Source organism: Corylus avellana, chromosome ca4, assembly GCF_901000735.1.
Source record: "Corylus avellana chromosome ca4, CavTom2PMs-1.0".
Lineage (NCBI taxonomy): Eukaryota > Viridiplantae > Streptophyta > Magnoliopsida > Fagales > Betulaceae > Corylus > Corylus avellana.
Genome location: NC_081544.1, coordinates 34,253,380 through 34,279,184, shown reverse-complemented (window position 1 = coordinate 34,279,184; position 25,805 = coordinate 34,253,380). Strand labels below are relative to the sequence as shown.

The following is a 25,805-nucleotide window of genomic DNA, read 5'->3' as shown; positions in this document are numbered from 1 at the left end:
CCATGCCTTGGTTAAATCATGGATTTTAATGGTCGAGCAGTATATTCTCCTCTTCTTTTTCACCAAACATTTTTTTATGGCTTTCTTTGCTTGCACATACTGTGAAATATACAGCTCTATGCCTCTCTTAAGGTATTTTTGCGACTGTAGCTTATGGTAGATAGTGTTGACACAGGTATTACAATTTATTCTAGAATTCCAAGTTGGACTTCTGCCACACTATAATTCCTGTGTTTATTGGCATTCGATTATTACTTGGCTATTTTTAATCTAGATTTTTAGAATTCATGTTAGGGGGACGAAGTCCAATGAAAAGTTATTCTTCCGTTTGATGTGGTAGAACCGGCAATAGAGCATTGATAACTTGGTACTTCATGGGTACTGGAGTCTTTTGGAACTTTGCTTTCATCATTTGAAAATAATTGAAACATAGACAGAAATAATATATTTGCCGGTTGTAGTTTATCTTGAGAGATTGAAGGGTAATTTCCTCTTATGTTAGAACTCACCTTTTTCTCTTATGAGTAATGCTAGAAGTTTTTCTTATGCTTCTTGTGTTACTCTAAAAATCAAATAAGCTTTTAAAATTATAATTTGATCAAAATTTAATAGTGATTAATTACAAGTCTAATGGCAATTTTAAAAATCATGTCATTTTTTGAGAAAAAAAAAAAACATTTCTAGCATTAACAACATTGTTCATTGTTGCCTTGGATATTCTGCCATTTAGGTGTTTGATAACCGTTGTGGTAGTTGCTTTACTGTGTAATGGGTAAGGGGTAAGTACTCTGGGTTTATAATTTTAGAAATATACAGTTGAACGTTTAGTAAAATTGCAGCCAAGTCTTCAAAGTTGTGCATTTTGCATTCCTTTGCTTGCGATTCGACAAAAAAAAAAAAAAAATGCAAACTACATTTTTTTTTGAAATGCACTCTTAAACGCAATTTGGTTTAAAATCGCATTATCAGTGAAATTGCAATGACAAAACACACTACAATCTTAATAGGGAAAACAAACTTGAAGAATATCTGCTCGATCTGGGTGCTCTACTGCCGACAGTATGTCAAACTAAATTGCTCTTTTTTTTTTTCTTTTTCTTTTTTGACACAAACGAAATTGCTCTTTAAAGAAAAATGTGATGTTACACTAAATTGTTGAAAGAGCTCTTGCGGTCATAGGGCCCAAAATGTTGAAGAAAAATACGCTTAGAAGTAGGGTCTGCACTCGCCGATGATGATGATGTTATTGGTAGAACCACTACGCCGCCTAATTTTTTTATTTGGAAGTTCACAAAAAGGTCTGTCATGTTTCTTCACTTTCATTTTTAGGTCTCGGCGGGTTTTTCTACATCGTTGCCTTCTCGTGCTGTAGGTCCTCCCCATTTCCTTATTCTGTCTTCAGCAATAGAAGCCTGTATTTCACACCAATTTTGTAAATCCCTCAATGTTTAACATGTGTTTAGTGTGGAGCATAATTTGTGTAATTAAGGATTGGTTTGCCTTTGAAGTTGAAGTACTTTACCTCTTTATTCCAGTTGGTCCTATAAATGATGATGAAAAGAACACACGTCTGCACGATTGTTCCTATCATCATTCCATACCAAATCCCCTGAAAATTAACAATGACATTGTAACAAAATAAGAAGTTAATGTATTTGTAAACACCTTACTTTATATGAAGCAAATGAGGTCCCGCTTGATTGTTACTCGTGGTTGTGGTGATTTTCAATTTGATAATTAGTAAATGTTTTTCTTTTAGACGCTCTTTCAAGACAGATTGAGTCATAGTTAGACTTCAATCCCATGCAACGCATGCTAATAAGAAGTTGATGATGAGAGATCATTCTCTTCCTCACGAGACCACATGAGAGTAAAAATGAAATAAAAGAGAAAACTGAAAAGAGGGAGAGAAAAGGCTTACCTTGACTCCCATACCAAGCTTATAACCCATTACGAGACCCAGAGGGACCCCAAAAAGGTAGTAACACGCAATGTTCACATAAGCAACAACAGCTTGCCATCCTGCCCCAATCGCCACCCCTGCAAAAATCGATTCATCCGATGATTAATATTATTGGATGTATATATACAAGAATTCAACATAGAGAATTGCAAAGGGGGCAAAGGTTATAGGTACCAGAGAGAACGGGCTGAACATTGTCAATGATAATGCATAGAACCAGTATTATCGTGAGCTCCTTAACTAGGGCTTCCACGCTTGTATCACTTGAAAACAGAGATGGGTATATGTTTCGTGTGATTATCAGAACAAGTGAGATGAGAATGCCGATCAAAAATGAAGTTGCTACTGCCACCACTAGCGAAAATCTTGCTGTTCTTGGATGAGCTGCACCCAACTCATTTGACACTCTCACACTGTACAATTTTAGCAGAAAACTTTATTTTTTTTCAAGTAAAAAAGATAACTTGATAGGAGGCTAGTGTGTTTCTACAACAAACCTTATGGCAGCATTCATCCCAAGAGCTACCATGATCGTCCACCCTAATATGTTCATGCTGCAACATCAATAGCAATAGCCCACAAATGAATTAAATTTAAAAAAAAAAAAAAAAAAATATCCCCACAAATCCACGGGAAACATGGATAGAGAATTCAAGAAAGTTACCCACTCCTTTTTACGGTCTATTTAGATTCCAAGTAATTAGATTAGATTTCAATCACACCCGAAAGGCCTTCTATTCTCCTACTCTCTTCTTCTGAATCTCTTATTCATGTTTGTCTTCATCTTCACATAATCACAATTCTTTGGATTATATGAAAATATATATATATATATAGTGATTTCCATACCAAACAAAAAATAATTTTTTTTTTTTACCACCCTAAAAGAAAAAAGTAGTAGCACGAAATCCCGGAGACATATGGGCCCATTTGGTAAAGAGTTTAGTTGTAAATTTTTTATTTGAATATTATTATAAGAAGTAATTAATTTGATATAAAGATAAAATAAGATTTACATTTTTTTTAATTTGGCAAGAGAAGGCTTATGATCTTCTTGGGGCAACTTCGATAATTCAGAGGCCAATCATATGTGTCCATCGCGCCTTGTTAGAGGAAATGAAGGGTGAGGATGTAGGTACAGTTCAGAAGGGTGGGCATCTTTGGTCAAGATTTCATGCGCAGTAAATTAATCTTGACACGATTCCTGTATGGTTTGAATTTTTCAAGCTTAGAGGTAGCTTTAAAAATAATTTGAAATAAATTTATCCTTGTTTGAGAAACCAAATTAATGTAGTATTTATGTTAGCTTTTTTAAAAAACCTTATTAAACTAGAATATTAATTCCACGTCCGGCCAAAGAGATCCAATTAGATTTAGACACCATCTCTTTATTTGTCGTACGTCTACACCACGTTGGCGACTTTATTTTAGTCAGACAATGATACCAAATGCAGCGAGAAAACCTCTCGTACTAAATTTAATAAATGGACTTGACCCTATCATGCCCCTTCGGTCCTTGGACGTATTCCATCCTCACATGGCTCCATCGCAGTTGATGAACTTATCGTTTTATTTTCTTTTTTTTTTGTCTTTTTTTTTTCTCCAATATACTTGCTGACAGTCTATTTCTATATATTATAATAACAATAATAATAATAAAACTCACCAAATGGACAAGGCATCTACTGAAACTTCGGCATTCTTCAGATATCCGGCGAAGAGGATCAACGCCATGAAATACCAAACTTCCAAGCTGCAGAGGATTTGGAAAGACACTCATCAAATAAAGAGTTAGTAAATAATTCGAAATCATACTCTGAAACGCTGTAAACCCCGGCCCACAAAATGAGTATTTTAGGTAAAAGCTTTCTCTTGGACTTGAATGCTAGCTATCAAGTACTATATATCAACCCTACAAAATGCTGTATATATTTTCTCTCTCTCAAAGAAAAATCTAAGATATTTTATTTTTTTGTTAGGTGGGAAACTAAAGAAACGAGAAAAAAGAAAAGAAACTGTTGAGTACTCATGTCCACCAGAAACAAAAAAAAAAAACAAAAGCATTTAATCCTTTATTTAGATAACGTTCAAGATTCGACTTGACATTTGATTTGATATAATTAGACAAATTAAGGTACGAATTAATGTTTCATTTTGTTTGGGTTTGAACTTTTGGGTCACATTATTAACTTTGTCCTTAACAATGCCAAATGCATGCTGTTGATTATGTTAAAATAATATATAGCCAAGCAATTATGTTCGTAATTTTTTTATTATCTTATATTTTTCTAATGAGTGATAAGGTGGACTGAGTATTAGAGTAGTGATTAAATAATTAAGAGTATAATCTTTATGAAGTTGAACTTTTCAAACAAATGGAAATTCAACAAAACACTCAACTCCTATAAATTACAAGTGAGAAAAGTTAAATGGGTTGCTTTGACTAGTTCTACATGGTGATTTTTGTTTTTCCGTGAAAATAATTTTTAGTGTTTTGTATTGTTGGTTAATCATTTTACATTTCTTTGTTAAAGAGAAAATAAAAAATAAAAAACTATTTTAAAAAGCATTGACAAAAAAAAAATAGTATATATATTATTAGTACAAAATAAGTGTACTGTGTGCAATTAATACGATAAATATATTATTTAAAAAACATTAAATATAACAAAATAAAATTTTAATTTTTCTGCATCATGGTCAAACACGTATGTTTTTTTTTTTCTAATTAAAAAAAAAGTATAAACTATTATTTTCTTACAAATTAAATTTAATAAATCAATTATTAAATTTGTAAAGTCTACCATTGATTTATAAATTCACAAATCTAATATTATTTGTAAGATGAAATGTGTCTAATATGTCAAAATGATCCTAGCTAGCATTTCACTTTGGGAAAATTTCACTGAAGACCCTCTAACTTTCACCCATTTTGAAATACACTCGCTAAACTTCAAAATCTTTTAATTTAATCCCTTGAACTTTCAATTGCTCTCAATTTGAACCCCTCCGTCAATTTTAGCCGTTAAAAATACAAAAAAAAAAAACCAAAATATCCATAATTTTTATTTATTTTTAAATAAAAAAACGTTTTGAAAGTTAGAATTTTATACAAAAGTCATGTAACGTTTAAAATTTGACAAAGGGGCTCAAATTGAGAGTAATTGAAAGTTCAGAGGATTAAATTAAAAAATTTTAAAGTTTAGAAGGATATTTAAAAATGGGTGAAAGTTCGAAGATATTTAGTGAAAATTTTCTTTTCTCTTATGATTGGAACGGATAGAACCCAAGACGCACGTGATTACCATAGAGCATCACGTGCTCCGGCAAGGGATCAGAGCCGGGCGAACCACAAAAAAAAAAAAAAAAAAAAAAAACAGGGGCTCACCAGAGCATGACTGCGGAGGCGAGAGATAATCTAACAAAACCCCAGAGATTGTGAAAGGCCTTCCAGGAGAAGCCAGACCAAGCGCCATCACAAGGGCCACTGAAGATATAAATAAGCTGAGCCAGGACTATGAACCACCAGGAGGTGTTGAGCACCACCGCCGCACCCACCAGACCCCATCCTAGCTTCAGCATAAACAGCCAACTGAAGAAAGTGTGCAGAACAAGAACCACGGCCGCAATCACAGCCATCACCATGATCTTGCTCTGCGACTGCAGGAACTTCGCGATCGGAAAGTTCATGGCGTAAGCGAAGAGCTGCGGAATCATCCAAATGGCGAACACTCCCGCAGCTTCCGATATGGCTTCCGTCTGCCCGATCAGTTTCAACAGTGGCTCCGCGAACACGTATAACTGGCTTAGAATCACAGCCGTCGTCAACAGAATCACCCATGACCGTTGCATGTAGATTCCCAGCATGTCAAGCTGCCCAGCTCCGACCGCTTGCCCACACAGCGTCTCCAGCGCGCTCCCCATCCCAAGCTGATCATTAATCACAATTCAATATATATATATATATATATATACATGTACTAATTCTATCAATTATACCGCAAATATGTACCATTACGCCGAAGGAAAAACCGGCGATGACAGAGTTTTCGATGGAGACGGCGGCGAGGGCGAGAGTACCAACATGGCCGGCGAAGACTTGGGTAATGGCGCCGAGGGAGTATTGGCATATGGAGGTGAAGATGGCCGGGCCGGCGAGGTACCAGAGCTTCTTTGATTCAATGAGGAACTGTGTGAAGAAATCGGCAGGCCCCTTGATATGAGGGATGTCAGGGACGCCGGCGACGAAGGTGACAGCAGAGGACGTGTTTGTTGCTACTGGGTCGGAGAACTGCAGCTGGTCTTGGTCTTGGCTTTGGTCCCCACTGGAGGACAGAAGTGGCTGCTTAGCATTCTCCATGTGTGAGAGAGAGAGAGAGTTGGCCTTATGTTTCAGTAAAGCCGCCTCACCGTAAGAGCCAACAATCTCCTCTACTTAAAGCAGCAAGGCCTGGATCCCTTATAATTTTTTTTTTTTTTTTTTTTTTGGTTAAATTTGAGATCCTTAAATTTATAAATTACAAAATTTTATTTTATTTAAATTTTTAAAATAAGTTATATTTTAAAATTTAATAAAAAAGGTACTCTTAAAGAAACGTAGATGAGAATAAGCCATATTATTTTAATAGCTTCCTTATTAAATTATAAAATATAACTTATTTTAGACGTTTAACTAAGATGGACGACTAATCCCGCCTAGTAAGACCCAAATTTCTACTGTACTTAATAAATAATAAACACCAATCAAGACAAAATTATCTAATATTGTTTAATGCAGAATATGTCATGCCTTAAGCTTGCATACAGTGAAGTTAAAACTGATTTAAAAAACATATATATATATATATATTTTATTTTGATACGACATTAAAGTGAGAAGTGTTTTGTTGTTGTGGGAACTTTCGTTTCAAAAGTATTTTATATTTTAAAAAATGTTTTGTGGCTGTTAATAATTTTGAGAAAAAAAAAAAAAACTAGTATTCAAAAAGAAATGTGTTGTGCACGTTGGATCATTTTGTTGTACGTGTACATCTTCTCTAGCTAGAAGTTAGTTCCCTATCTGGCAGCCGTTCTCATATTGCAGGCTTGTTGTTTTGTACCTATTTGGCTAATCATATCATTTTTGCAGTATCTCAAATAATTCCGAGAGCAAGCTTCTTATTATTCGAAGTGAAAATTGTTGTTTGCGTCTTATTATAAATATTGCTCTTGTTGTCACTCAGTTTTCCACCTCGTACGTCTCCTGTGTATAGTAATTGTTCTGGATCTTCATTTCCATTAAAAAACATAGCCAAAGAGAAAGGTGCAATTGTTACAACTTAATATATAACAGTGCAGAGTTGGACACATTTGACAAGAACATGGTTAGGTTTGGGTTGAAGGGTTCTGAAATTTAAAGTCAATATTAAGTGGGCCTAAATGGGTATTTGAATTGAAAGAATATCAATGAATGCTTTTTTTTTTTTTTTTCTTTTACTTAAGGTGATCACATTTCATTAAAAGTTGTATTCTGAGCAAATGAATCTCATAACTCCCTTTATTTAAGTTTATTTTTTATTTATTTATAAAATTAGAAAATACTAATAACACAACGTGTCAATAATGATATCTGCAACGTGTCAAAACATTAATACAACGTTGCAAGGTAGGGGGACCCTGGCAACCCCAAAATTTTTTAAACGTCTTCTAACTATTGCAAGTTTTAAATGAAGGCCCCGGCCAGCAAGGTTTAGTGGTTTACCCTACACAAAAAACAGCCTGACCATTTGTATGATGTACATGTGTCTGTCACCCATTTTTTGCTTGAAGCAGGTGATAATACTTGAGGACTTGTCCCCACAGATGGATGACATATATGAGTAATTTTAAATACAAAGGATTTTAATTTTTAATTTTTTAATATGATGTGATTTTATAACAAAATTTGATAGTGATCTTCGCCCATCCTAAATTTGAATAATAATTTTAAAAGTTACATCACCTACGATAAAAGTTGATCATCAAGTTGGATCAACAAAGGCAAATTGGTGATGTTTGGCAAACTCTTTTTTAAAAGAAAAAAAAGATAAATTAAAGGATTGATATAACATAAAAGTGAAAGAAGTTTTAATTTTTGTAAAATGTGACGAAAAACGTTTGACTTTTTTGGTATAAATAAAAAATGAAAGGAAAAATAATGAAGTTTATATATATAAGAGATGTTACTATTCACGCTCATTTCATACCATTTTGTTAAATTAATTATTAAGTTATTAAATTTATCTCTTCTTATTAGCTTAAGTTTTTAAAACAAATAGTAATTTAATATAGTATCATGGCCAAAGGTATTTAGTTCAAATTTTGACTTCGTCAAATCGCACCTCATTGTAATTAAATATTCTACGTTTTTTAGGATAAGTGATAATTTAACACATTTGATATAATGTATTTTAAGTCTCATATCAACCAATATAAAATGAATGTGAAAACTACAAGTATTAAGAGAGTGGATACATTATCATATAAAGAATATATTATAAGATCATTTAAATTTGTTTAAATAACAGGACACTACACACACCTAGTCTTAGATACTACAAAACAAAGTGAGAAACTATTAAATAAATAAAAGTGAAATTGAGATGATCTTATTCCATTAAATACTGGCATCAAGAGTATTTGTCGCCATAATTGCTATTCTCAAAATATCAAAATACGCATTTTTTCTATTCAACCATTTACTTTATTTAAATATTATTTTAATTCATAAAAAATAAAAAAAATAAAAAAAAGGAAGAGAGAAAAGAGGCAGAGGGGAGAGAGAAGAAACAATAAAAAATTGTTTCAATATACGTAAATATTTACTATAACAAAAACTTTATTTGAAACATATGTTTAAAACTAAGAGCATCTTCGAAAGAATGGTTAAGTTTTAACTATTTTGAGCTATTTTTTTCTCCAACAATAGCATTTTTTCTTCCAACATGAATAGCAAATAATAGGCTAAAGAGTCTATTCACGAAGAGTTTTTTATTAGTTTTTTCTCTCTTCCTCTCGTCTCTTGTCTCCCTATTCCTGTCTCTCTTTTTCCAGAAATGCTGAGGAGCCAAACAAATAAATTCAGAAAAATTTTCAAACAAACGTGGCAATGGTTTTTAAATTAAAAAAATATAATTTTCTCTCCTTTGTTTGCCACTCGCACTCTACCACGTCAATTTGAAATTTTTTCTGGGTTCATTTGTTTGGCTCCCTAACACTCCCCTCATCCTCTCTCTGTGGAACAACAAAAATTTGAGCAATAGTTTAGCCTAAGTCCTATCTCCTCTCTCCCTCTCCAAGGATCTTTCGTCGCTAGGGCTCAGCGTGGAGTCCGGAGATCTCGCCGGAAACGGAGGACGATTTTCTTGGTTTGGGTAGATCTGGTTAGAGGAAAAACACTCCTGTGATTTGGGTAATTTGGTTCTCTCTCTAATCCTGATGCAGCGTGACTTAGTCTACTGCAGCGAAGAACAACAATAAAGCAACGGATAACTAATTTCAGATCTTGACTCCATCAATGATCTAAGAATTATTCTAAAAACAATAGATTCTATCTAAAGTTTAAATGAAAAAGATGTATAAACTCAACTTTGAGTATTCTCATTAATCAAAATCAATAATAAACAACAACTCCTTACTCTGGAGGCTATAAGCATATATTTGTAGCCAAAAACCCTAAACTTAATAAAATATGACATAAATACTCTCAAAACTCTAAACCTAATAAAATAATGAAATAAAGACTCTAAAAAACCTAACTTTAATAAAATAATAACATAAAGTTGGTTTTAAATAATAAAAAAGCGAAAATAACATAATGACCCCCTTCGTGCACTCGATCGCAAGCACTCGGGCGATCAATCGCACTTCCAAAGACCTGTGTGATCGATCAATACCAGAACCTGTCTTCTGTGATCTGCATTAGATCCGCTCCTCTCTCTAGTCTCATATATATTCCTCGTCCTTCACTCTTTTTCCTCACACCTCACCATCATCATCTACCTCAACAACACCAAAAACCCACATTTCAGTGGTCAATGGAAGAACCCTCCTACTCTGCCCTTGCTTCACTTTTAATGATAAGAAGCACGATCTCATAATTTGTTCGCCCATATAAAAATCAGAAGGAAACCCAAAGAGACCCAGCAGCCCCACATTTTCCTTCACCAATTGATCAAATTGATGAAGATTACATCGCCCTTTCTTCCTCATTGTCATCCACACGGGCTGGAGAGGGAGAGGAGAGAGAGAGAGAGAGAGACGAGAGAGGAGAAAGAAAACGGTTGGATTAAAAATAATTAAAAAAATAAAGAGTGAAATAAGAGTATTGGTATAAGTGAGTGATACTAAAATGCATACTTGTATTCTACTAAGAATGATGTGGTTATTAAAATTATCATTGTACTTGTGATTTATCATTATTAAGTTTTGGTCCAAGAGTGATTTTAATAGTCACATCATTATTAATATGACATAAATATGTCATTTAGAATTACTCGTACAAGTTTTCTTAGAGTCTTATTAAAGTCATCTAAATAAAATATAATTTTTAAAATTACTGTTAAATTTAAGATGTGATTTATTCACTTTAGATTTATTAACTATTTTAAAAATTACATCCCAATTAAAATAATTATAAGAGAATTTTAGAATTACTTATAACATTAAAAAAAAAAAAAAAAAAAAAAGAAGGTGATAATTAGAGCACATGCCGAGGATGCGGTAAGAGCAAACGTCACTCTTTAAGACAGTCGTCATTCATTGCGCCCCATTTGATACGGGCGGCCTGTGGTTTTACAGCAAACAGGTACGTGACGAAATTGCTGTTGAAATGAATTTTCTTATGGAATTGGTTGACGATGGACAAAAAAAAAAAAAAAAAAAACCCTCATAATATTTCTTTCAAATTTAACTCTAAATTTTTTATTTTTTTTTTTATATCACATTAATTATCTTTTATTATTATTATTATTCAAATAAAAAAATTACTATTTTTTTATTTATATTTTTTCGTATCAAATATATATATATATATATATATATATATATATATATTTTCGCATCAATTTCAAGGCACTAAAAAAACAAAATCCAATGACAAACAGCCCAATGTGTCATAGTCAGTCTGAGTCGGTAACAAATTCCATATATGGGTGCCGCAAATCTACTAGTCAACCCCATCTACTGTAAAGTCAGTTTCACTTTCTCCATCGGAGAATGGTAGTTGACCATAAATTATTGAGAGGCACTTCAAACGTACGTAAAAGCCCAAATGTCGATTTTTGGGCTTTTAATATTAAAAAAAAAAAAATCTTTATGCTTTTTGACACGTAAACACAATTCAACTCAATCCTTCCGTTTTCTTTTTGTTAGTGGCCTATCTCTTTTTTTGAAAAATGTTAAAATCATAACATAAATTCAACTTGCAGACAATTTCTCTCCTTTCGTTCAACTTTCGTTCCCATCCTCCACAACGCGTACTTTCCATCTGCCTAGCGTCCACTTTTCAAAACCGCCTACCACCACCGGTCGGCCTTGACGTGGACGGTTGCACGTCAAGTTGCAAGAATGAAGATATTACAACGAACATGGCCCCACCTTGATTGGGAACCGCGAAATGACGTGTACGGCCCAGATTCAAAATCCAACACCACAATCGTCATTCCCTCCCACCACACCGCCCATCTTCCCGGAGATAGAAAAAGAATGTTAAAAAAGGAATGTGAGAATCACCCCCACCTGTTAAATTCTTTAGATAATTTTACGTGAAATTATTAGGTTTTGAATAATTATTCTGCCATTTACATTTCGCAATTTTAAGCACATAATATTTGGTTTAGGATATTTACAAAATTAGGGAAATTTTAATACGCCAATAATTCAAAAAGGTCATAAATGGCAAATATATTATGGAAAATGATGTGTAACATGACTAATATTATTTAGGATAAAGTCTACTTGACCTTCTCAAATTACCACTCCAATGATAATCTACCTCTTAAACTATCAATTGCGATAATTTACTCTCAAATTACTAAAACAATGATAATGTACCCGAAATTTTAATAAAATAACGAAATTATCCTTACTAAAATAAAAACAAAAATACTAAAATTTATTTTAGTATAAAATAAAATTATCCTTACGAAATTATCTCAATTTCATTAAGTGTGGTTTCAACTAATTGAGCTACTCTTTGAGATAGATAGTAGTTAGCTTTTAAAACCATATTTTATTTTATTTAAAAATAAAATAAAATAAAAAATGAAAAAAATGTCTGAAGCAACCCTATCTATTTTTTGTCTTTCTTTTATTTGGTATTTAAAAAAAAATGAAAACTGGTATTTTTTCATAATAATGTCATTTTTTTTTAAGAAAATGTAATTATTATGAAGAAAAATACAATTTTTCATTTAAAAAAAAAAAACTAAATAAAAGAAAGGCAAAAAATAGATAGAGTTGCTTCAGACATTTTTTTTCATTTTTTATTTTTATTTTTTTAAAAAAAAATAAGGCAAAAGTTGGACTTTTGTTGGGCAAAAATGTTGGGCCTTTAGGATTTGCCAAAATTTAAATTTTTTTTACACGTAAGAGAGAAGTTGGCCATGAGTTGGATTTATATTGTATCCATATCAAACCTCTTTTTCTTTAGTGATTCCTAATTATAAGTAAAAAATCGCAATTTGGGAGCAATGACAATAAATTAAGTGTGAAAAAAGAAAAACCTTCAATTTGGTGGAAGACTAATATAAGTACGATTTTGTTTTTGATAATATGGGGGGGGGGGGGGCTCGCATGGAGCCAAGAGGAGACCAAATGAAGAACTAATTTAGTAGTATTTAATTATTGTCAAACAATAATTATATGAAGATAGTACATGTCACACAAAAAAGACATGGCAAATAGGCAATCAACAGAAATAAGCAGATATCCGGCAAAGAGGATCAACGCCATGAAATACCAAATTTCCAAGCTGCGGAGGATTTGGAAAGACACTCATCAAATAAAGCTTTCTCTACGTGAACGCCAGCTTAGCTATCAAGTATATATAAACCCTACAAAATGCTGTATATATTTTCTCTCTCACAGAGAAAAATCTAAGATATTTTATTTTTTTGTTAGGTGGGAAACGAAAGAAACTACTGTTGAGTACTCATGTCCACCACAAAAAAAAAAAAGAAAAAAAAAAAAGGCATTTAATCCTAGAGATAACGTTCAAGATTCGACTTGACATTTGATTATGATATAATGAGACAAATTAAGGTTTTCATTTTGTTTAGATTTGAACTTTTGGGTCACATTATTAACTTTGCCATTAACAATGCCAAATGCATGCTGTTGATTATGTTAAAATAATAGCCAAGTAATTACGTTCGTAATTTTTTTATTTTCTTATATTTTTTAAATGAGTGATAAGGTGGTCCTGAGTGTCAGAGTAGTGATTAAATAATTAAGAATATCATCTTTATGGATTTGAACTTTTCAAACAAATGAAAATTTAAGTCAACAAAACACGCATGACCTTTAAATTCAAATTAAGAAAAAAGTTAAATGGATTGCTTTGACTACTTCCTAGATGGTGATTTTTGTTTTTTCCTTAAAATAATTTTTAGTGTTTTTGTATTGTTTGTTAATTATTTTACTTTTCTTTGTAAAAAAAAAAAAAACACTATTTTAAAAAGAATTGACAAAAAAAATTATGTATATTACTAGGACAAATAATTAAGTGTAATCCGTGCAATTAATATGATAAATATATTATTTAAAAACATTAAATATAATAAAATAAAATTTTAATTCTTCCTCTTCATGGGCAAACACATATGTTTTTTTGGTCCCCACTAGAGGACAGAAGTGGCTGCTTACCATTCTCCATGTGAGAGAGAGAGAGAGAGAGAGAGAGAGAGAGTTGGCCTTATGTTTCAGTAAAGCTGCCTCACCGTAAGAGCCAACAATCTTCTGTACGTAAGAGCATCTCCAACAGATGCTGTAAGTTAACTATTTACAATTTTCGTCGTCCAGCAGTGTTGGAAGATAGTACTTTTCCTTTGAAATTGCTACAGTACTCTTTCAAAGGATACTTAGTAGTAGTAAGTGATATTTTATTATATTTCATTTTTTTCTATTTTTTTTTTAATCTTTTTTCTCTCTTTCTCCCCTTCTCCCTCAATGCAGTGATATTTTGTTATATTTTATCTTTCTTTCTATTTTTTCAATTTTTTTCTCTCTTTCTCTCATAAAGCTCCCTTCTCTGAGTTCTCTCTCCCTCCCCACAAAAAAACTCAAACCCAGCCATTCGAAGCAAAGGAGAAGACCACACATCCCAACAAATCAGACTTTTCATCTCCTCCTGCAGCTGCTTGTCCTCCCATGTCAATCCTGTGCACGAAGGTCTTGGCTTTGTCTGGATCATCAGTAGGAGTTGCTGGGGTGGGAGCACCGATCTCGCTGCTGTCCGGATCATCAGTAGGCCTTGGCCTGGTTACGTTTTTCAGAGAAGACAATAGGGGTAGAAGTGCTGACCCCCCTGTGGCGATTTGGGAACAAATATATTCCTTGAGCTGGATAGAAGTAGATGATGATGATAATTTTCCAGTCCGAAAACGATACCCAGCAATGGCATAAAAGATAAGATCAGCCTGCACAAATTTTGAGAGTTGAATTCTTGGGTGTGAAATTTTGCAGGATTTGTTGCCTCCACCGTTACGAAAGAGCCCATACCCACCAAGAGATTTGCAGGGATTGGGAGCGAGAGGGAAACCAGCGATTGGGGAATATGGTTTTGCTGTGAGAGAGAGTAATGAGAGGAGAGAGAGACGAGAGATTGAGAAGAAAATAAAATGATAAAATAATATTTTATTAGAATGAATAGTTAAAATAGATGATCTTGGAGTGTGTAGTAAAAAATGAATTAGTTAAAATGAAACAAAAAAAAAAAGGTGGTATTTTGAGTTGTTAAACTCAACTCATTGCTGGTGATGCCTAAGTAGTAAGGGCCTAGGTAATTAAGACCTAGGCCGCTTACCATTCCAGACACAGAGAGATGGCCTTATGTTTCAGTAAAACAGCCTCACCGTAAGAGCCAACAATCTCCAGTACTTAAAGTAGTAGCCGCGAAAGTAGTAGCGCGGCCTTGGTAAGAACCAACTTCTTCATGTACTTAATAAATCACAAACATTTTCCTAAGGTATACTTTAATTGGCTAGAGATTACAAAGCGAAGATTATTAGTTTGAATTATTTATCTCCTTTTGTATGGACATGTCAAAAAAATAATAAATTATAAAGACCAATGAAGACAAATTATCTAATGTTAAAAGCTGATTATGTCATGCCTTAAGCTTACATATAGTGAAGTTAATACTGATTTAAAAAACATATTTTTTAATTTTGATACGACATTAAAGTGAGTAGTGTTTTGTTGTTGTTGGACCTTTCGTTTCAAAAATATTTTATATTTTAAAAAATGTTATGTGCATGGTTGTTATAATTTAAAAGGTCAATAACTTTTTGGTATTTGGGTTTTGAGGTTTTTTAATTTTACCTCTTAAGTTTTAAAACATGACAAAACTAGTATCTCAGATTTTGAAAAAGACCGAATCACCAACTCCAATTTAAAAAATTCTATGGGAGTGGCCGAACCACCCCTTCGGGGTGGCCGAAACCACCCCATGGCCCTTGGGGGTGGCTCGGTCACCCCTAAGGTCAAACTGGGGGTGGCCGGCTACCCCCATAGAATTTTTCAAACTGAAGGTGGTGATTCGGTATTTTTCAAAATCTAAGGTACTAGTTTTGTCATGTTTTAAAACATAAGGAGAAAAATTAAAAAATTAAAAAATCTCAAAATTCAAATACCAAAAATGTTATTAACCCTAATTTAAAAAATGTTGGAACTTCGTACTTCATGGGTATTGGTGTCCTTTGGAAATTTGTTTTCATCACTCAAAAATAATTGAAACAGAGACAGAATTAATATATTTGCTGGTTGTTGTTCATCTGGGAGATTGAAGGGTAATTTCCTCTTATGTTAGAACTCACCTTTTTCTCTTCAGTTAATAAGGTCAGGGTAGGAGTAATGCTAAAAGTTAGAAGTTTCTCTTGTGTTACTCTAAAAATAAAATATCTTTTAAAATAATTATTTGATCAAAAAATATTAATTAATCGTAAGTCTAATGGCAATTTTAAAAACTACGTCATTTTTAATTAGACACAAAAAGAATTTCTAGCATTACTTACCGCCCACTTGTCACAGAATAAAAACAACATTATTCATTGTTGGCTCGGACAGATTATGCCATTTAGGTGTTTGATAACCGTTGTTGTAGTTGCTTTACTGTGTAATGGGCAAGTAGTTGGCTTATTGTGGAGTCATCTTGTTGAATAAGAGTAAATTCAATTTCAATTAATTCTCAAATTTTCTTTATAATAGTTCAATCAGACGAGCCTTACCATCTGTTTGGGTTTATGCTTTTAGAAAAATGCAGCTAGGTGTTTAGTAAATTACAGTTTAGTCTTCAAAGCCGTGCATTTTGCATTCATTTGCCTGCGATTTGAGAATGCCAAAAAAAAAAAATCATTTTCAAAATACATTTTTAAACTATACATTTATGCAATTTGGTTTAAAATCGCATTATTAGTGAAATTGCAATGACAAAACACACTACAATCTTAATAAGGAAAACAAACTTGAAGAATATCTGCACTGGGTGCTCTACTGCCGGCAGTATGTCAAACTAAATTGCTCTTTAAAGAAAAATGTGATGCTACACTAAATTGTTGAAAGAGCTCTTGCGGGCATAGGGCCCAAAATGTAGAAGAAAAATATGCTTAGAAGTAGGGTCTGCACTCACCGATGATGTTATTGGTACGTAGAACCACTACGCCGCCTAATTTTTTTTATTTGGAAGTTTACAAAAAAGTCTGTCATCTTTCTTCACTTTCACTTTTAGGTCTCGGCGGTTTTTTCTACATCGTTGTCTTCTCGTTCTGTAGGTCCTCCCCATTTCTTTATTCTGTCTTCAGCAATAGAAGCCTGTATTTCACACCAATTTTGTAAATTCCTCAATGCTTAACATGTGTTTAGTGTGGACCAAATTTGTGTAATTAAGGATTGGTTTGCCTTTGAAGTTGAAGTACTTTACCTCTTTGTTCCAGTTGGTCCTATAAATGATGATGAAAAGAACACACGTCTGCACGATTGTTCCTATCATCATTCCATACCAAATCCCCTGAAAATTGACAATGACAATATAACCAAACAAGAGGTTAATGTATTGTAAACACCTTACTTTATATGAAGCAATGAGCTCCTGCTTCATTGTTACTCATGATTGTGGTGATTTTCAATTTGATAATTAGTAAATGTTTCTCTTCTAGGAGCTCTTTCAAGACCGAGTGAGTCATAGCCAGACCTCAATCGCATGCAACACATAGTAATAAGAAGTAGGCGACGAGAGATCATTATCTTCCTCACGAGACCACATGGGAGTAAAAATGAATTAAAAGAAAACTGAAAAGAGGGAGAGAAAAGGCTTACCTTAACACCCATATCAAGCTTGTAACCCATTACGAGACCCAGAGGGACCCCAAAAAGGTAGTAACAAGCTATGTTTATATAAGCAACAACAGCTTGCCATCCTGCCCCAACTGCCACCCCTGCAAAAATAGATTCATCCAATAATTAATATTATTGGATGTATACATACAAGAATTCAACATAGAGAATCATAAGCGGAGCAAAGGGTATAGGTACCAGAGAGAACGGGCTGAACATTGTCAATGATAATGCATAAAATTAGTATTGTCGTGAGCTCTTTAACTAGGGCTTCCACACTTGTATCACTTGAAAACAGAGACGGGTATATGTTTCGTGTGATTATCAGAACAAGTGAGATGAGAATACCGATCAAAAATGAAGTTGCTACTGCCACTACTAGAGAGAATTGTGCTGTTCTTGGATGAGCTGCGCCCAACTCATTTGACACTCTCACACTGTACAGTTTTAACATAAAACTTTAATATTTTTCAAGTAAAGAAGATAACTTGATAGGAGGCTAGTGTGTTTCTACAACAAACCTTATGGCAGCATTCATCCCAAGAGCTACCATGATCGTCCACCCTAATATGTTCATGCTGCAACATAAATAGCAATAGCCCACAAATAAATTAAATTAAAAAAAAAATCCCAACAAATCCACGGGAGACATGGATAGGGAATTCAAGAAAGAGACCCACTCTTTTCTTCGGTCAGTTTATATTCCAACTAATTAGATTAGATCTCAATCACACCCGAAAAGCTTTTTATTCTTATACTCTTTTCTTTTGAAATTCTTATTTGTCGTTTTTCTTCTTCTTCACAGTTCTTTACATTATATGAAAATATAAAAAATATTTTTGATTTTCATACCACACAAAAAGCAAAAAATAGGTTTTTTTTTTTTTTTACACGAAATGTTTGAATATTAGAAGAAGTGATTTGCATTTTTTGTGAGAGAAGGCTTATTATGATCTTTTGGGGGGCAACTTTGATGATTCAGACGCCAATCGTACACGTCAATCGCAGCCTTGTTAGAGATAATTAAGGGTGAGGATGTAGGTACATTTCTGAAGGGTGGGTAGCGGGAGTACCTAATTATTAGACCTTTTTTTTGTCGTTTTGGTTTCAAGTACGGCTAAATCTTTTTCAAGATTTCCAAGTGCAGCAAATTAATTGTACACTACACATTCACTGTATGGTTTGAATTTTGAACTAGGTAGCTTTGATAAACAATAATCTCATATCAATTGATTTTGAAATAATTTTTATCCTTGTTTGAGAAAGCAAATTAAAGTATGTTAGCTTTTAAAAAAACCTCAATAAAATAGAATATTAATTCCATGTCCAGCCAAAGAGATCCAATTAGACGGATTGAGATCCTTTAAAATTTATTAAATCTCAGCCGTTCATTTCATTTAAATTTAAAATAAGTCATATTTAAGTATTTAAAGAGAAAATTATTCTCAATAAATTTAATTAGCCATATTTTCTCATTAAATATTAAAACATTACTTATATTAAAGACTTCAATAAAATAAAATATTAAAATTTATAAATTTAAGAATCTTAAATTTAAAAAAAATGATGAGGAATCTCAATCCCAATTAAACACCATACCTTTACTTGTCGTAGGTATAGACCACGTTGGTGACTTTGTTTTTGGTCAGACAGATACCAAATTCAGCGAGAAAAGCTCTCGTACTAAATTTAATAAATTGACCCTAATCAATGCATGTGCTGCCCCCTAATCAGCGAGAAAAGCTCTCCAATAGTAATAAATAATAATAATAATAATAATAAAACTCACCAAATGGACAAGGCATCCACTGAAACTTCCGCATTCTTCAGATATCCGGCAAAGAGGATCAACGCCATGAAATACCAAATTTCCAAGCTGCGGAGGATTTGGAAAGACACTCATCAAATAAAGCTTTCTCTACGTGAATGCCAGCTTTGCTATCAAGCATATATCAACCCTACAAAATGCGGTATATATTTTCTCTCTCAGAGAAAAATATAACATATTTTATTTTTTTGTTAGGTGGGAAACAAAAAAAACTAGGAAAGAAACTGTTGAGTACTCATGTCCACCAGAAAAAAAAGAAAAAAAAGAAAAGAAAGCATTTAATCCAATATATAACGTTCAAGATTCGGCTTGACATTTGATCATGATATAATTAGACAAATTAAGGTACGAATTAATGTTTCATTTTGTTTGGGTTTGAACATTAACTTTGTCCTTAACAATGCCAAATGCATGATGTTGAGTATATTAAAATAAGTCTTTAAGAGGTAGTTTAATTAGCTAGGATTAGCTTCATGAAGTGGAGGTCATTATATTAAAGATAAAAAATAAAAAATAAAAAAGATTATATTAAAATAATAGCCAAAGTAATAATTTTTTTATTATTTTTCAAATGAGTGATATGGTGGTAGTGAGTATTAGAGTAGTGATTAAATAATTAGGAGTATCGTCTTTATGAATTTAAACTGTTCAAACAAATGAAAATTTAGGTCAACAAAACACGCATGACCTTTAAATTACAATTAAGAAAAAAGTTAAATGGGTTGCTTTGACTACGTTCTAGATGGTGATTTTTATTTTTCTATGAAAATAATTTTGAGTGTTTTGTATTGTTTGTTAATCATTTTACTTTTCTTTGTTAGAAGGAAAAAAAAAATACTATTTTAAAGGCATTGACAAAAAAAGTTATATATATTACTTTTTTTTTTTGATAAAAAGTTATATATATTACTAGTACAAATAAGTGTACTGTGTGCAATTAATATGATAAATATATTATTTAAAAAGCATTAAATACAACAAAATAAAATTTTAATTCTTCCGCACCGTATGCTATATATATATATATATATATATATATTTAATTTTGTTTCTTAAAAAAAAAAAAAAAAAGGTAAAAACAAAACATACAAGCTCAAATGTCATTTTGATAAGAGAAAATGTAAGGTAAATAAATTTTTTATATTGTTCTTAAAGGGTAGCTCAATCGGCACTGAACCATATTTAATATAAAGTTCACATAAGTCTACAAATTTAATGATTGATTTGTAAGATGAGATCGGTCAAATATAAGAAAAATATTACCATAGAGCATCACTTGCTCGGCAAGATGAGAGTCGGGCGATAAAAATAAAAAAATAAACAAGGGTAAAGTCCACTTAACCCCCTCAAACTACCACCCTAATGACAATCTATCCCTCAAATTATCAATTGCGACAATTTACCTCCCAAACTACCAAAACAATGACAATGTACCCCTAAATTTAACAAAATGACAAAATTACCCCTAATTAAAATAGAAACAAAAATATTAAAATTTAATTTATTTTTTTTTTCAAAATTTTAAGGGTATTTTTGTCTTATTGAAATTTCTATAGGAGTAATTTCATCATTTTACTAGCATTGGAGGATGGAGTAAATTGTCGTAATTGATAATTTAAGAGATAAATTATCATTTAGGTGATAGTTTTTTTTTATAAGTAAAAAAATAAAAAAAAATAAAAAAAAATAAAAAAAAACTTAAAACATGGCTCACCACAGCATGACTGCGGAGGCGAGAGATAACCTAACGAATCCCCAGAGATTGTGAAAGGCCTTCCAGGAGAAGCCAGACCAAGCGCGATCACAAGTGCCACTGAAGATATAAATAAGCTGAGCCAGGATTATGAACCACCAGGAGGAGTTGAGCACCACCGCCGCACCCACCAGACCCCACCCTAGCTTCAGCATCAACAGCCAGCTGAAGAAAGTGTGCAGAACAAGAGCCACGGCCGCAATCACAGCCATCACCATGATCTTGCTCTGCGACTGCAGGAACTTCGCGATCGGAAAGTTCAGGGCGTAAGCGAAGAGCTGCGGAATCATCCAAATGGCGAACACTCCCGCAGCTTCCGATATGGCTTCCGTCTGCCCGATCAGTTTCAACAGTGGCTCCGCGAACACGTATAACTGGCTTAGAATCACAGCCGTCGACAACAGGATCACCCATGACCTTTGCATGTAGATTCCCAGCATGTCAAGCTGCCCCGCTCCGAACGCTTGCCCGCACAGCGTCTCCAGCGCACTCCCCATTCCATACTGATCATTAATCAAAATTCAATATATATATATATATATACTAATATACATGTACTATTCTATCAATTATACCGCAAATATGTACCATTACGCCCAAGGAAAAACCGGCGATGACAGAGTTTTCGACGGAGACGGCGGCCAGGGCGAGAGTACCAACATGGCCGGCGAAGACTTGGGTAATGGCGCCGAGGGAGTATTGGCATATGGTGGTGAAGATGGCCGGTCCGGCGAGGTACCAGAGCTTCTTTGATTCAATGAGGAACTGTGTGAAGAAATCGGCAGGCCCCTTGATATGAGGGATGTCAGCAGCGCCAGCGACGAAGGTGGCAGCAGAGGAAGTGTTTGTTGCTACTGGGTCGAAGTACTGCAGCTGGTCTTGGTCTTGGTCTTGGCTTTGGTCCCCACTGGAGGACAGAAGTGGCTGCTTACCATTCTCCATGTGTGAGAGAGAGAGAGAGTTGGGCTTCTGTTTCAGTAAAGCCTCACCGTAAGAGCCAACAATCTCCTCTACTTAAAGCATTAAGCCGCCTAGGTAGGATTGATATCTCTTAAATTTAAATGTCAGTGGTTGGTATTATTTAAGTCTTTAAAATAAGACATATTTTATAATTTAATAAGAAAGCAATCCTCAAATAAGTAGATGAGAATAAGTCATATTATTTTAGTATCTTTTTCATTAAATTATAAAATATAACTTATTTTAGATGCTTTATATGAGATGAATCGTTGAGATTTATAAATTTAAAAATCTCAAATTTAAAGAGAATTCTAAGAAGCCTCAATCCGCCTAAATAAGACCCAAATTTCTAGTACTTAATAAATCATAAACACCAATCTAGACAAAATTATCTAATATTGTTAAATGCTGATTATGTCATGGCTTAAGCTTACATATAGTGAAGTTAATTAATACTGGTTTAAAAAACATTTTTTAAAAAAAAAAAAAAAATTTGTTGTTGTTGTAACTTTCATTTCAAAAATATTTTATATTTTAAAAAATGTTCTGTGGTTGTTAATAATTTTGAGAAAACAAAAAACATATTTCTAGTTTTAATTAAGAATCTGTAGTACGCGTTGGATCATTTGATTGTGTATATCTTCTTTAGAAGTTAGGTCCCTATCTCTCATCTGGCCACCGTTATCATATTGCAGGCTTGTTGTTTTGAACCTTTTGAGCTGATCTTTTTTGCAGTATCTCAAATAATTCCAAGAGCAAGCTTCAGTCAAGTGAAAATTGTTCTTTGCGTCTTATTATTGCTCTTGTTGTCGCTCAGTTTTCCGCCTCGTACTTCTCCTGTGTATATTAATTGTTCCGGATCTTCCTTTCCATTAAATAACATTAGCCAAAGAAAGAAATGTGCAATTGTTACAACTTAATATTTAACTGCGCAGAGGTGGACCACTTTTGACAAGAACATGCATGGTTAATTAGGTTTGGGTTGAAGGGTTCTGAAATTTAAAGTCAATATTAATTAAGTTTATAATTAATGATATTTGCAATTGATTCAAAACATTAATACAATGATGCATGAGTACCCTACACAAAACACAAGCCTGCACGCTCTTGTCATTTCACTTGCTTTTTGCCGTTTTGGAGGGCAAAGCTTCTTCTTTTTCTCTCCAATTTGCTTTAGGGCTTCGGATTCGGAAATGGTCGAACCTTCGCTTCAAAAACTTTTGGGACGTCCCCAAAGGGATTTTTGGCCAAATTAATTAAGGCAAAAATACACAACTTTTCAAAAACTTGTTTTTGCCAAACAGCCTGTATGATGTATCTGTCACTCATTTTTCGCTTTAAGCACGTGATAATATTTAAGAACTTATCCCACAGTTTTTAATGCGAAGAAAAACGTTTGACTTTTTTGGTATAAATGAAAAATGATTAAGTTTTCTTTTTTATTTTTATATAAAATAGATGTTACTATTTACCTTCATTTCATATTATTTTATTAAAATAATGATTAAGTTATTAAATTTATTTTTTTCTATGTGAAGAGGAGTGTTAAACTAAGTATACATATTTTTATCAGTTTAAACTTTTAAGGTAAATGATAATTTAACACATTTGATATTGTGTATTTTAAGTTTTTTTTTTTTTTTAACAATTAAAATATATCATATCAACTAATATAAAATGGTTATAAAATTGATATAATCATATAAAGAATATATTATAAGATAATTTAAATTTTTTAAATAACAGGACACCACACACAGATACTACAAAACAAAGTTAGAAACTATTAAATAAATAGAGACGAGAGAAGAAACAATAAAAAAAATATTGTTTCAATATACGTAAATATTTACTATAACAACAATTTTATTTTGAAACATATTTTTAAAACTTAAAAAAAAAAAAAAAAAAAAAGCTGATAATTAGCTCATATGCCGAGGATGCTGTAAGAGCAAACGTCACTATTTCATATATATATATATAGTCGTCATTCATTGCGCCCGGTCCACTGGGGGGAAACAATTTTATTTTGAAACATGTTTTTAAAACTAAAAGAAAAAACAAAGCTGATAATTAGCTCATATGCAGAGGATGCTGTAAGAGCAAACGTCACTATTTCATATAGTGGTCATTCATTGGGATTCGGAAGATTCTCTAATTGATCATTTGGGTCTTCCATTTTCACTTAACAGCGTACACTGTACAACGTGATCCATTAAAAAATAAATAATAAAATATTAATTAATTTTTTAAAAATAATAATAATAAATAATCATTTTTTTTTTTTTAAATATGAGGTGACCGGTAATTTCAATTGAGCCATGGGGTGGCTTGAAACCACTTCCATGGCACTAGGGGGTTCGGCCACTCCAACCGGTCTTTGGTGGTGGCTGAAGCCACCCCCTATGACCCTAGAGGTGGTTCGGTCACCCCCAATCGATATTTGAGGGTGGTCGAAACACCCCTTAGGGTCGGCCACCCAAAATCATTTAAAGTTTTTTTTTTTTTTTTTTAAGTTAATTAATATTTTATTATTTATTTTTTAGTATGACACATGATGTAGTGTGGACTATTAAATAAAAATGGATTGTGAAAATAATCAATCGGAGAATCTCTAATTTTCTCCCCCCAATTGAAGGGGTGCCAGATCCCATTCATTGCGCCCCATTCCACTAGGTGGATGATACCGGTGGCTTGTGGTTTTACAGCGAACAGGTAGGCAGAGACGGAGGGAGGGGGGGACCGAGGTAGGCCATGGTCCCCCCAAAAATAAGGGGGGAAAAATTATAACTAAAAAAAAAAAAAAAAAAAAAGTAGTAAAGTAAAGTTTTAAGTTTAGTCATTTGGGCCCTTTCAAAAAAAATTTGGCTCAATTTTTAAATTTTTTTGCCGTATCCAATAAAAACTTTTGGCCCTATTCACTTTTTTGAGCCATACCCATTTAAGTTTTTTTTTTTTTTTTTTTGGTCCTTACTTTCAAATGTCCATTTTTTGTCCTTACTTTTAAATGCTCACTTTTTTTGGCCCTTACGGTAATCTTTATTTTATAAAAAACAATCAAAATAATTTTTTTTAATAAAATTTTTTTAAAGAACTGAAAAAAAAAATAATAATAAAAAAATAAAAAAAATTTGGCTGCCCCCTCTCATCAAATTTTCGGGCTCCGTCCCTGCGGGTAGGTGAAGAAATTGCTGGTGAAACGAATTTTCTTATGGAATTTTCTTATGGGTGCCGCAAATCTGAGTCGGTAACAAAATATTGTGGGTAGATGCAAATCTACCCACAATATTTGGAAAAAGATGTGGGGGAATAGTGTGGTAGATGCAAAAACATTCTGAGTCGGTAACAAAATATGGGTGCCGCAAATCTACGAGTCAACCCCATCTTCTGAAAAGTCAGTAGCACTTTCTCAATCGGAGAATGGTAGTTTACCATAAATTATTGAGAGGCACTTCAAACGTACGTAAGAGAGAGAAGCAAAAAAAGAAAAAGAAAAAAAAAAGAGAGAATCTGGGAGAGCCAAACATTTAATCCAAGAATCCTGTTCCACGCTCAGCTCTGGTTCCGACAACCAGATTCTGTTGAACACCCACGACCCTTGTTCTATTTTTTGGGGCATTGTGTAATTAAAATAATTGATCGTATCACTCTGGGGTGCTGCTATGCGGCTGCCAAAAGGCAGCTTAGCTTTAAACATGTATTAAAAAAAAAAAAAAAAAAATTGATAAAGG

General features: G+C 33.1%; 2 protein-coding genes across 2 annotated transcripts; both read right to left on the bottom strand.

The window, feature by feature from the left end:
- Positions 1–980: 980 nt before the first annotated feature.
- Positions 981–6,388, bottom strand: LOC132178649 (protein DETOXIFICATION 29-like). The gene is made up of 8 exons (XM_059591128.1): positions 5,976–6,388; positions 5,352–5,893; positions 3,630–3,716; positions 2,461–2,517; positions 2,138–2,376; positions 1,922–2,040; positions 1,523–1,609; positions 981–1,412 (listed from the first exon to the last, which is right to left on the bottom strand). The coding sequence occupies exons 1-8, from the start codon at positions 6,321–6,323 to the stop codon at positions 1,326–1,328; spliced, it is 1,566 nt and encodes a 521-aa protein (XP_059447111.1). The 5' UTR covers positions 6,324–6,388; the 3' UTR covers positions 981–1,325.
- A 10,317-nt stretch (positions 6,389–16,705) lies between these two features.
- LOC132180027 (protein DETOXIFICATION 29-like) lies at positions 16,706–22,110 on the bottom strand. The gene is made up of 8 exons (XM_059592871.1): positions 21,703–22,110; positions 21,076–21,617; positions 19,323–19,409; positions 18,055–18,111; positions 17,732–17,970; positions 17,516–17,634; positions 17,121–17,207; positions 16,706–17,011 (listed from the first exon to the last, which is right to left on the bottom strand). The coding sequence occupies exons 1-8, from the start codon at positions 22,054–22,056 to the stop codon at positions 16,925–16,927; spliced, it is 1,572 nt and encodes a 523-aa protein (XP_059448854.1). The 5' UTR covers positions 22,057–22,110; the 3' UTR covers positions 16,706–16,924.
- Between the last annotated feature and the right edge of the window lie 3,695 nt (positions 22,111–25,805).

Coding starts and splice junctions, on each gene's coding strand:
- LOC132178649 (XM_059591128.1), bottom strand. CDS start 6,323: ATGGAGAATGCTAAGCAGCCACTTCTGTCCTCCAGTGGGGACCAAAGC. Junction 5,894..5,975: donor GTTTTTCCTTCGGCGTAATG/GTACATATTTGC, acceptor ATTAATGATCAG/CTTGGGATGGGGAGCGCGCT. Junction 2,377..2,460: donor GGGATGAATGCTGCCATAAG/GTTTGTTGTAGA, acceptor AAAATTGTACAG/TGTGAGAGTGTCAAATGAGT.
- LOC132180027 (XM_059592871.1), bottom strand. CDS start 22,056: ATGGAGAATGGTAAGCAGCCACTTCTGTCCTCCAGTGGGGACCAAAGC. Junction 17,635..17,731: donor TGTTCAGCCCGTTCTCTCTG/GTACCTATACCC, acceptor CTATTTTTGCAG/GGGTGGCAGTTGGGGCAGGA. Junction 17,208..17,515: donor AGCTTGATATGGGTGTTAAG/GTAAGCCTTTTC, acceptor GTCAATTTTCAG/GGGATTTGGTATGGAATGAT.